Below are 13,001 nucleotides of genomic sequence, written 5' to 3'. Positions count from 1 at the left end.
TATGCAAACACTATTAGGAGAGTACGTGTCACAACAATGTAGAAATAGGCACTTTATCCCTGCAGACATAAATGGTTACCTAATTTTGAAAAGCCTTAGAAAACTTAGCTACTTTGAAGTTGTGTTTTTCTTGCTTGTGCATTTGGATATGTGCATGTCAGGTTTCAGTCTTGTACTAAAATAGTGAATTGGGAGCTCCTGAAAACCATTGAATTTAATGGAAACAGTTAATGACTTCACGTTATTACTCTAGCAAGCACTCTCATAATGGGGATACTTAAAGAAGCCTTATTTATTAGTGCAAATGTATATGGGTCAGAATTAATTTTTAAAAAATCTTTAATTGTTTTCCCCTTATAATTTTCACAGCGGTACGTAGTTAAATATTCATGATAATGCTGATGATATGCTAAAGGTCTGAAATAGATCTGGAGTCTCAAAATCAACACAGGTTATTTAACCCTTTTCATCTAATGCACCATTGGGGACTTGATCAGTGAAATCCCACAGCACTGGAATAATTAGAAGATAGTAATGAGGATTTAATTAGTCCTTGAGATATGCTGAAATAGGACCACTGAGAACTTTTCTGTTTGGACATGGATTGCAAGCAGAATTGATGCCGTTGCAGCTGCTGTGATGTGCTGGAAAATGTATTCCATTGCTGGAGGCAGTTTCATGGCACCATTCCGTGCCTGTCAGATCTATGTGGAAAGTATCCGGACTAAGCACCTCCAAAATTGCTGAATAGTATCCTTCCTCTTCTCCGACACCTCCTCCTGGTACCTTTTCTTTTTAGTTTTTTTATGTCATTCTTTCCATTGTAGCTTTATTTCATTCTGGTGTTGACATGATCCAGCTTTTGAGGATTGTTGTACAGTTGTGTGGTCTATTAAAAACATATTACAGGCAGGGACAGGACGTAAGAAACTGCCAGCTTGTAGGAGTGCAGGTGTTATACTAAGCAAAATTTGGATCTTTTTGACACAACTGCTTATAAGCTTTATCCTCAGATCTAGTCCTTGTTTAGTATTAGATCTTCACAGAAGTGATATTTATCAGTAGCTGCATCATAGTAAATTTAAATAGGCTTTTTGGCAGCCAAGATGTTATCCAGCAAGAGGTAGTAACAGATGGGATGTGATCAGGCATTTTGATGTTCTCTTTGTGCTTCCCTATAAACACTAAGTAGCAACTGAATTCCTGTAACTACAATTTCCTAATTTGCCCATTAGATTTCATATAGGTATTTTTCTCCCCTTTAACTGTTTTCTGGGCATGCTTGTTTGTACGCAGTCATCACATAAATTCCACTGTCATGTATTTTCTTCTAATAAAATATAAATGTTTTCGCTTGCGTGGAAGACAGAGAATACCAATTGGGTGTTTTGCATTTAAAATTCCTGATCAGATTTATGGCTTAATACTGACATTAGATGGTAGAGATTCTTTTCCCTGAAATCTATTTTCTTCTTAAAAAAAGAAACCAGAAGGAAGAAAATAGATCAAAGAATTCTTATTGCAACAGAAAAGATACTGTAGTTTGCTTTTAGATCTTAAAAAGACTTTTCCCTGAGAAAATGTTTTTTTGCTGTCATTTGGGGATTTGGGATCTATTCAGAGCACTGAGGAGCTAAAGAATAAAATGATTCTTGTCATTAAAATTCTTCTGCTTGCCATGTTAACGATGACACCACTTAAGGTTAAATCAGACTTGGTAATAAGTTTACTTGATGTAGACTGAAGTGTTTCAGGCTCTTAAAGAAAGGTGCTTGAGACATGCACTGAGTGCAAAGCCACAGGTATGTTTGAGTGCCTCTTCTGCACATAGCCTTCTCCAAGTAGGCCAGTACAGAGGAGCCGAGTTCCAGCTGGAATTGCAGGAACTCTGCCCCAGGCTGGAAGGAAATCTTCATGCCCAGAAAACTAGGGTTGGAGAAATTGTGCCTGCAACAGCCAGAAGAGTGTGTCATGTAAGGCGGAAAAGCAGGTTTTAGTTGAAACTGTCACATGTATTTACAAGGAGTTATTTCATTGCAAGGCTAGCTCTATAAAACATCTCTTTTCCCTCTAGAGTCATGGAATAGGAACTCGATGCATAGGAACATACAGAGCTGATCTGTACGTGAAAGCAGAGCTGTGCACTAAACTTCTTTGGTGACTCAAAAAGTTACATTAGTTTCTAAATTTAGTGAGCACTAAAATTATCAACAGTCTTTAAAAAGTGTTGGGCTATTATTGTCTTTTACCACTCTATATTTTTAATTTGATTGTAAAAGTGGAAGTGAAGTGCACTGAAATGTGATATCAGTCTGATGAGCAGGTTTTGGAATGTATACATGCTATTTTTCTTGGCTATTTTCATTGCATTAGCACCCAAGACGCCTATTTTTCTACCTTTTTGTATTGCACTACATCATGTAGCAATGCACAGCAGAAAAAGCTTACAATATGTTACTTTGATTAGCAAACAGGATCTTTGGGATGAAAGGTTACTGGTTTTCACTCTGAGCTGTGTAAATGAATAGTTTTATGTCTGTCTCTCCAGCATTGCAGGAAACCCTGCTTTTCTTGCCTGAAAGTATTAGAAATTATGTTACTCTGCCAAACCAGGTTAATTCTTAAAGAAATCAGTTGCTGTTCAGGATGCTGGTTTCACACTGTACTTGCATTTCAAACCTAGACCAGCCAGTCTCAACTTCACGTTGATCTGATTAGTTGTGGCCTACACTAAAATATACAGCAGTATTGGCCATCTACAAGAATAACCAAAGGAGGGAAGGGTATGATTTACGTGTGATAAGCCACTCTGGGAAGAGAGCAAAATTGCAGAAGTAGGATTTGAGGTAGATAATAACATCTGTACAATCAAAACCCAGAGTCGGGTCTCCCAAGTAAATTTTGTATACTAGCAGCTGGCCATTGCTTTCTTCTTGCTGATGCTAAATCTTGTTATACTTGGGGATGAATCTTTATTTCATTTTTTAAACTAAATTGGGGATTCTCTTTTTGAGATTAGGGAGCAGAATTGAATTATTCTGAGAGAGTTTATACAGTTGCTAGCGGAGAAACTTCTCAGTCGAAAAGTTTCCACTGACTTCATTAGGCAGCCATCAGATTCCCTGCCTCTGGGCTCGGGGAGCGAGATGAGCCACAGCAATCACTGTTGAAGAACTTGACAAAGTGACAGTTGATGTTCTTGTCACCAGACTCAATGTATAGTTACTGGGTATGATCCCTGTCCTTGGGATAGTTTCCCATTGTGGCCTATAAACTGGGAGCTACCTGTGGTCTCCTTGTTCAACAGCACTGTCATTTCCAGCACTCTCTACCCTGTCAGTACCTAAGTTCACCTGTTTGTGAAGCTTCTCTAAAAAATAAAGAACTTCTGTTCTAAGACCTTTTAAGTCTTTTTAAGTTACTACATAAGGCAGTGAGTTGAAGTCTGTATAAAATATATATTAATAGCTAACACTGAATAATTCTTTCCATCCCAAAGGGTTCCAAAAGGCTGTGGACTAAAGACTGGTCAGGGAACAGCTACAAATCAAGGAGGGGAAGAGTCAGTCAAATTATAACTCATGGTAAAATAAAACCAAGATGAAGGCATTTGGGGACTGAGGAGAGCATGATGATTTTGTGTTTTTGAAAAAATATTATTATTTATTTTACACGTGTGTGAGACAGAAAAGACATATTGTGTGTATTTTCGTCTTGTCCACAAATTCCCTATATATCTCATGGTATTCAATATATTTACTTCATGAAAAGGAAGATCTGAGTTGATCCATGGAAGATTTGAACAGGAGTCTCCAGGGAGGGTAAATTTTTCAAACCTGAAATTTAGACCATTAAGCCTGCAGGCCTTGCACATTACAAGTTGAAAAATGCCGTTCCTTCTTTCCTCTCCTGTTCTGTGATTTTCATAAGTATGCATGTTATTAGGGAAACTTAGACAAATGTTGATTATATAAAGCAGATGGACTCCTCTGGTTTTTCATCTTGCTGCTCAGATTAATTTGAGCAGCCCAGGCTACCTACTGAAATTGAGGATTCGCTTCAGGGGCAATTGGGAGGATAGGGTGGGGTGCTTTTGTACTGCATTTCACCATTACCCTCATTTTCCAAGCACCATTGAAAAAGCATCTTGCGTAAAGGCATGTTACAGTAATAAATTATGTGTAAGATGGTGGATGAGCAATGTTTTTCTGTTTTGTCTATGCATCAACATCTCCACAAATGTCTTTCCTTCTCTGGCCTCAGTATAGCACTTAAAATTTACATCAAAGAGCATTACGCAAGGTTTGCATCAGGAAAGGCTGGCTATTTCTTCCCCAGCTACCATCTGGGTAATCTGTCTGATCCTTCACCAGATTCTGATTTATCAGTGATAGATTATATGAATTTCAAGGCTAGGCAGGAGCAGAGGGAGGTTTAGGGGTGGGAAAAATTTAAACACTATTGCGTGCTATACATAGACCTGGTTTTGTAATATGCGAGTGGGAAGCAGAGGAGATTCAGCCAGTTAACCTAATAGTACAGCTGGTAAAACACTAGGGGGTCTAGGTTAAAACCTTAGCTAGGTCATTAGTTTCCATCTTCCCCAAAGCTATTCACATTGTGAAGAGAAGCAGTCAGACAAATAAACAGTGAGGAAACTGTTAAGAGAGATGTTAAAGCATAATAAGACAATACTTTAAAAAAAAAATAAAGCCAGTCCAGTGTTTTTTCTTAAACGGAACATTGATCCTTTTGTGAAAAGGAGAAATACCGCAGTGATCTTTGCAGGAAGATCTTTGCTAAGGTGATGTTTTCCATAACTGCTATTTCATATAAGCAAAGAAACATCCCTTGTTGAATGGATGTGAAGAAATGTGGTTGTTGTTCTGCAGATATTAGCACATGACGGAATAGGAACATCCAAGTGCCAAAGGGAAACCAAATCACTGTTACTCTGGCCCAGAGAACTTTGTATATTTTTAGTGGCACCCTGGTGGACTTGGAGAAGACAGTAAGAGATCAATGCAGAAATTAAATTTATATTTTTTTCATGGTTAATGAGGAAACAATAAAGAACTTTCTCTTAAAAGCTCTTTGGACTTTTTTAAAAAATAGATTGTGATTGGAGAAAGAAACAAGGATTTTTAAAGTTTTTTTTTTAATTTTGTGTGAAGATTAGCCTTCTTGTTAGAGACTAAAGAATAAGCCTCCTTAATTTCTCCTGTGTCCGTGGTCTCAGTGCATTTTTTATGCCATTACCCTTCAGTTGCCCAAGTTACTTGTCAGCAGAAGTGTTCACTCAGTACCAGGAATATTAGCAAAGATTTGGTGGGTTCAGTACATAAGTCTCACCCATGTCAGTGCTGCTGCTTGGGACACACCTAACAGGTTCATACCAGCGCCATTCAAAGATATTGTATTGTAACTTAGCTGTACAAATGTGTATCAGAGTCTTGTTTGCCATCTGTTTGTGAAGGCGTTTTGTGTATTTATTTGGTTTATTTTTTTTTTTACCAGCCTATTAACTGGACAGGAATATTGAGAATTAGTACTTGCATAATCTAAACAAGGTTTACACTGTAAGATGATCTACTCATGCTCTCCAACCCGTCATCCTATTGTGTATATTTCTAAGTCAGATATTACATTTGTCACAAGCATAGGTTTCATATATGCTGTCACCAGCCCAACTGGGCATGTTTTAGTAAGGGTGACTTCTGAGAATAAGAGCTGAAGAAAGTATATTTTACTGAATGTAAGGAAATCTTGTTCCTGTTTGCTCTGGGGCCAGTTTGCTTATGCCACCCACATGGATTCACTTGATTTACTTGGGTTGAATTCTGCTACAAACCTTCCCGAGTTTCTTTATTCCTGTTATTAGACTTGTATAAAATTTTTGTCTGCTTTGATTTTTTCCGGTATCTAAATCTCTCTCACTGTGGCCTTTTTAATGTATAATTTCAGTAGCGCATCAGGGAAGCATCCTGCCATTCTTTGGCACTGACACCAAATAGTTAGTGGCCAGGTAGTGATGGCCTGCGATAAGCAATGGCAGAACAGCATTTTCTTAGCTTCTGCGGTTTATAAGGTACCTGTCTCCAAGTTAGACCACACCATTTGAAGACGTTTATTCCAGTACTGTTGATGGTCTGTGCAGGCAGCCTGGTTGTGTATTTAGGCTCCTGGTAGCTCAGGCTTTTGCAAGAGTAACTGGCTTTTTCAATTGCTAAAACTTCATTAATGTGTGAACCTTATTCCGTTGGAATGTCCCTCATAGTGCTCTGAGGTGCTAACTGTGGGTATGTTTAGCTGCATAAAAACCCAAAGATGGTTCACCAGCCCAAAGACTTCCTGAGCTGTCCTTGCCATCTGAGGTGGGTGGGCTAGGGAGAATTTTGGGCTGACTGTAATCTTCCCAGTCATCCCACTGTGCTAACAGCTTGCCAAATTTTATTACATCCACTGCAGATAATATCGTTTTTCGTTTGTTTAGCTTTACCCTGCCACTTCTGTCTCAGTGTTGTTTATCCAGGGATGAGCTACATTTGTGAGTTGCCACTTCAGCTCTGTCTCTGTTCTGTGGTATTCTCTGGTGAAAATCCTGAGATAGTGAATGCAACCCAAACAGCTGTCTGAGGAAGGGAAGTCTGCCAAAAACTGCGTCATGGGTGTGCAAACATTTGCTCTTTTTTTCTCAGTGGGACTGGCCAGCGCCTTGCTAACATATCAAGCATTGGAAATCTGTGTGATTCATACACACACAAGGTTTTTTTCCTTTATCTCTTATCATGTCTTTAATTTTTTTTCAGCTGATTTGTAAGTGAAGAATTTTATTTTTTCTGCTTTTCTCATTCTGTGATTTTCAGAGTAATAAGCGTGGCTAGCCCCTTCTTTAGCCTTTGCCCTTGAACAAGGAGAACTTACTTATTCCTTACTCAGAAGGGTTCCTCAGTTGTTTCAGTCCCATACTCTTCACTAAGTATGCCTCTCTAGAAGGAGCAATAGGCTGATGGTTTTTTTTTCTTGCATTAAGTTCTGCTGTACAAAGTACCGTTGCAAGTTGTGTCTTTCTTCATTTGTTATTTATCAAGTCTGTAATTTAATGATGTTCTGCTATCGCTGTAAACTCCAAAGTTTTCCTCAGCTTAAAATGAGTAAGTGCTCCACATGTTTTCAGGTTTAATCCATTCATGAAAATGAATGCACAGCTCCTGGCTAAATCAAAAGCCCTCTCACTGACCATGAGTTAACTGTGTGCCAGTGGACAGTTGCTGTCCATCACCTGATGGGCAATAATTTGTTACTTTGCAGTCACTTCCTTGTTTTTGAGCTCCTACTTTCCTGCAAGACTTTTCTTATATTCAAGCCAAGACTATAAAATATCAAAAGAATCCATTGCAAATTTTACAGCAATACCCATTACATTCTGGGGCTGTTTTTCATTGTTAGTGCTAAGGAGACAGTGTTCATCAAACAGATGATTGTGTATTGGTCAGTGTACAAATGTAATTAAGACAACCTTAGTGCATAATTTCATGAAGCTTTAGTAATTTACTGTACATTATCTGTTTTGTGTATACATATGCATAAGGGAAAAAGAAGACTTTAAATGTTTTTACAAAGGCATCATAAATGGTGTTAGCTGTGTGATGCATATTACCAGATGTTAGTACTGTGTAGGACAAGAGAAGCTTAATTTTTATCTTTTCCTTTATCAAAGGAACAGAAACTCTTTCATCACAAGCACTACCTGTTTTTTTTTTCTCTATACTTTGCTTAAAAGAGAGGAAGAATATGCTGCAACCTGACCATTTTTAAGCCGTGTATATTCCATTTGAACATGTGAACATATTTTATTGTAGTTACAGTATGCTAATTGTTAGTAGCATGTTGCTGTTTTATTTAGAACTAAAAAAAATGCAAAGATGACTCTACTTTAAATTGGGTTTTAATAAAGACAGCTGTTCTTTAGGTACATGTGTACATATGTAGTATAAAGGAAAGAACTAAAAAGGAAGAGAATACTTCTAGCAGGGTCACTTTATTCAGCTACTCCTGAAATAGCTTAGTTTGACAAAATCCACTCAAGTGTGTTTTGGGTAGGTAATCTCTTGTTGTGATGGCAAGTAAAGCATCATCTGTACTTCTTTTATCACTACTTTTAAGGAATGGGATTAGCTTTGTTCACTGATGAACATGTTGCCATTGCAATTTTTAAATTCTTAACTCATAGCTGTTCCCTAGCAGTTTATTTAAAAGACAAAAAACACACCTTGTCACAGATGCAGTCTGACTGTTAATGTACTCCACTGTCCTTGCTCCGGTGCAGCTCTAATGTAATCCTACTTCCTCATCTTTACAAAAGCAAACTTTCTCTTAGATCTAATCTTCTGGAAAGAAAATTTATTTATTTTTGTATCAGTTATAAAATAAATTTTAACACTAGGGAAAATGTGTGTAAGTAAGGAAAGATGAATGTATGCCAGCTGCTCCCTTTCATTTCTGATGGGATTTCTAGAATTGATGTTGTTTTCTCTTTATGATGCAAGAATGTTAACATATTGACCAGGAACCCCTTTTCTCTCTTAAGACAGCTAAGCTTTCTGCAAATTTGAAATGCTTAAAACTCATGCAATAATCTCTGAATATTCACTGGACTCTTACAGAGGTAGATGAGGATAGATTCCTCTTTATTGTAATAGAATCCAGACCACAGTAGGGACCTGATCTTTCTTACCTTCTTCTCCACATCACATCTATGGCTGAAATTACTCCTCTGCTCTCTGGAAGGAAGTTGGAGCATGTCCTGTTTTAAGGCCACACTTCACTGTGCCATGCAGACAGTGATAGAAGATAATACGACATAGGTAGTCTTCCTGAGTGTCAGGCTTCCTTTTCCTTAATTCTTTACCTATCCATGCTCAAGAGAAGATAGCAAAGACAACCTCATTTCAGAGGTGTCTCACGCCTTCTGGGATGATAAAACTCATGTCTTATGTCAAAAGCTCTTAAGGAGTCTATTCCATTCTTGTTGTGTTAATCAACATCTCTGTAAACTCAGACCAGGGCACGAGTTTCAGATCTCTGCTGTTGAATTACTGGTGTGCCTCACAGCTTGGTTTTGGCTAATGTCTGTGAGCCGTCGCTGAGCCGCAGCCTAGAGCATGGATGAGGCATCAGAAAGGACTGTGCACAGGAGTCATAACACGTAAGCCTACCACTATTGCGTGGGAGGGTTTAGCTGGATGGATGTGAGCGTGCCGCACCACTTTCCAGGCCAGGGAATGGTTCTGACATGTTTTGTTTATGGCTGTACACATAGACACACAGTCCACTCCACAGCAGCAGAAACTGATTAGGAGAAATTTCCTGTGGAAGAGGTCATTTGAGTGGAAACATTATTTCATTTATTACTCTAGTCGCTTCAGTAGCCCTTTTGACAACAGCAGAGCTGGCTAAAACTGATGTTCTCCATTAGACATTAGACCATGTTCTCCTTTAGGTTCAACAATCAGCAGCCCAGTCCCTGCTGGTTGTCCCAGCATTGCTACGAGCAATCACTACAGCCTGTACAAATGATAGCTTTTCAATGTGTCATCCATCCTTGTGGTGTTAAGAAAAGTACTGCCTGCAATAATAACTGGACTGAAAAACGTTTATCAGTAGCAAAATGTTTGGAAAGTTATCTCGTATAGATTAAAAGGCCCACAGTGAACAGAAAACCCTCACTTCTCTACTAGATACAGGAGTAACTTCACTATCTTTATAATAAAAAACTTGGTGTGACCAGTACAAAATTTTTCATTTAAATGGATCCCAAGAGTGTGATAGAGATGGTGTATGTGTGTCGGGAATGCAACCATTTATTTCGTATAGACATACAATTGTATTAAGTTTCTAAATTAGTTACACAGCACTGTTGGTAGAAGGCATAGGCTTTGTAATAAGATTTGTGTGCAGAGTGGAACTGTTTTAAAAATTAAGGGTCTGTTTCAAAACAAAGTTAGGTGGAGAAGGTCATACAAGCTTTCCTTTGCAGAAATGTGAAGTTTTCCGACCAGTACAGACCAGTTTCTGAGCCACCATATCACCCTCAGTTACTTGCCATGCTGTGTGCTAGTGTGTGTGGTCTGGCGTCCTCCAGAGCGGGCTCCAGCCTCTAACTTTGCAGTGCAGGTGTGATCAAATGTCGTGTCTTGGGGCTTGCAGGAAGGTCAGGAAAACTCTGTGCATGTTCTGCCAGCCCTTGCAGTTGTTAGTTTTACCACGTTATGGGCTGAGCTGTTCATAGCATGAAAAAACTGGGCAGGAGGGGGTGCAAGATTATCTCAGCTCCTGGTTTTTCTCCTTACTACCTGCCAGGGTTTTAGTGGGTGGATAAGTATGCTACATAGCAAAGGTTTGTGGAGGGCTCAAAAACTCTTTACACGTGTTTGGACCAAAGCCTGATCTCTGGGAAAGTACACACCACCTTTCTTTTCCACAATGCAGATACTGTCCCCTTTTGTACAGTGCTTTGTGACAAGTGTACAAACAGGGAGGCTGACACACAGAAAGGTGGGAAGGTCATTCACCCAGTGTCACTTACCACATCAGTAACAGCAGCGCTAGGATGAGAAACTTACTCTTTTGAGTGTTTGGTGTGTGACGTTTGATGCTAACCGGTGGGAGGACACTCTGGCCCTTTGGGAGAGTCATCGTTCTGTCGTCTCTCCCTTCTCCTGTCACCCACTTCTGTCTGCCTTCACAACTTGTCTTTGCTCCTCTCTCTCTCCTTTTTTTTCCTTTTTCTGATCTTCCCTTCAGCATCTTCCATTTGTCCACTCACTGTCAGGGAGTTTTGCTCTTTCAGTTCCTCTGTTCTCTCCCTCTTGTAAGGAAAAGTGTAATTAATGCTGCCGGGTGAGGTGTGTCTTGGCTTTCAAATTCACATCTTCCCACACAAACACCACTAGAATTAGTGTAGGGGAGTGGAAATGGGCACTTTTCATAAAAAAATGCTTCAGCTCTGTAGCCTTCAAGTGTGGGGGCCTGAACTACTTGCAGGATGGGCCAAAATGCAGACTTGCCCATGCTGGGCAGCAGCATACAGTGTCTCCCATCTCGTGTGGCACAGGTGGCAGCAGAGCAAATGCTGCCCTGCAGTACGCTAGCATTTTGCCTCGCATAGAAATATGAAGATGGAATATATAAGTAGGCAAAAAAGAAAAGAAAGTGGATTTTCTACAGAGGTGAGAAAAAGCCCTTGCTGTCTCCTCAGCACATCCTCTTCAGCATTGAAAGCAGCACTAAAACCTTTCAGGGTAAAACATTAGGGAACCAGCGTGCCTGCACAGACATTTCATGGGCAGGATTGCAAGGTTTTTCTCCAGTTCATGAAAACTTAAAAACTCTTTTCCCCTTCTTGCATTTAATAGTCTTAGTTCTGTTCCTTTATATGAAGTTTCTAGATTCTATAGCATTTCACTGGGTCCCTTGCTGCAGCTTTTGGTCCTTAAATTGCATTGATGTTCATTAATACATTTATGAAAGGGGAAAAAAGAGAGAATGCAATACAGGTGTGCTGGGTACAGACCAGAATAAGGATACATCAAAATAACTTTTATATTTTTTGACTAGTCTTCACATAAAGGGAAATTCTAGCTCCTAAAAGTTTGTGGGCAATAGGAGTATTTACGGTTTATTTCTATATGCTGAAGTTATGTATTTTGTTAGCAACATACAGTTTTGGAAGTTAACAACATTCCCCCCCCCCCCCCATAAGCCATCAAACAAATTCCATACTATTTATTAGGTAACACAGATCATTGCCTTTAATTTTTTTTTCTTAGGATTGTTTTTATTTAAAAATCAGCAGCCATTTTTCATTGAGCAAGACTGCCCTGCCCTTTCTTTTTCAAGAAAAAGGTTTTCAGCTTTGTATACAGGTTTTGGTTGTTGAGAGAGCTTTGCTGAGCTGGAAATGTGTTTGTTTCTGTTAGCAGTTTCAGTAGCTAACAGCAGTTTCAGTTTTATGGGTATCTTTAGCCTGAAAATAACTGAAGAGGGTTGGGTTTTTTTCATGTCAAAGATTTCAAAGAACTGTTCAAAGAACAGTTACTTGAATATTAATTTGTGCTTTGGCACTTTTTTCCCTTTAGGTTTTATGGCAGGCATACAGAGGAACCCCCAAATGTCACAGTATGGACCTCAGCAAACTGGACCTTCCATGTCACCACACCCGTCACCTGGAGGCCAAGTGCATCCTGGAATCGGTAGCTTTCAGCAGAGTAATTCAAGTGGTGCTTATGGGCCTCAGATGAGCCAGTATGGACCACAAGGTAAAATACTTGCTACTAATACATCTGATAATTTTTTTATATATATTTGTAAAATATATAGTGTATGTAGGTAGGTATGTGATTTCTTAAAACCAAACCAACAAAGGAAAAAAACACACACACAACACCTTTCCTCCCCAAAAAACTAAACCAAAACTGTCATTCAGAGGGGGAGCTGCATCTTATGGAAGAAGATGTTCTGTTATTAGCACGTTTCTCTGTATAAAAATAGTGACTTTAAATTGGGCAAGGAAATTATGAATCTGTTGCATCACCAAGGCCATTGTTTAGGAGCCCAAGCAAGTCATCTCTGTAATGGGGCCACATTTGACCAAGCACGGAATAAGGGTGACACCACCAATTCCGAAATAGGACATCTCTTAGGTGGAATCCCAAGGCCAGTCTGAAATTGCGTGGTAACTGTGAGGGTTAAAGTCTTCTAACAAGCATAATAGTATGGTGGCTATTGTGGGAATATAATATTGAGCTCCAGTGCATACAGTTTGTGAATCTTAACTAACCCTTCAGACAGAGAGAAACAGTTCCTTTTGTTTTGCTTGTTTGACAGAATTGTTGGAGGACTAAAACAAAAATAGAATACACAATTTCTGCCCCTGGGCATTCAGGGCATGCAACCTTGAACTTGTCTATTGTTTTGCCTTTAGTGGATAACCTTTATAA

General features: G+C 39.2%; 1 protein-coding gene across 8 annotated transcripts in view; it reads left to right on the top strand.

Moving 5' to 3' along the window:
- Positions 1–13,001, top strand: part of ARID1B (AT-rich interaction domain 1B) — a 336,332-nt gene that overhangs the window by 255,762 nt on the left and 67,569 nt on the right. For all 8 annotated transcript variants that reach the window (XM_054061620.1, XM_054061622.1, XM_054061624.1 and 5 more), the window contains one exon: positions 12,141–12,320. In XM_054061620.1, coding sequence (XP_053917595.1) covers positions 12,141–12,320 — 180 coding nt within the window. The remainder of the gene's footprint in view (positions 1–12,140; positions 12,321–13,001) is intronic.

Source organism: Cuculus canorus, chromosome 3 (genome assembly GCF_017976375.1).
Source record: "Cuculus canorus isolate bCucCan1 chromosome 3, bCucCan1.pri, whole genome shotgun sequence".
Taxonomy (NCBI): Eukaryota; Metazoa; Chordata; class Aves; order Cuculiformes; family Cuculidae; genus Cuculus; species Cuculus canorus.
The sequence above is the reverse complement of the archived record's forward strand: the minus strand, read 5'-3'. Positions and strand labels throughout refer to the sequence as shown.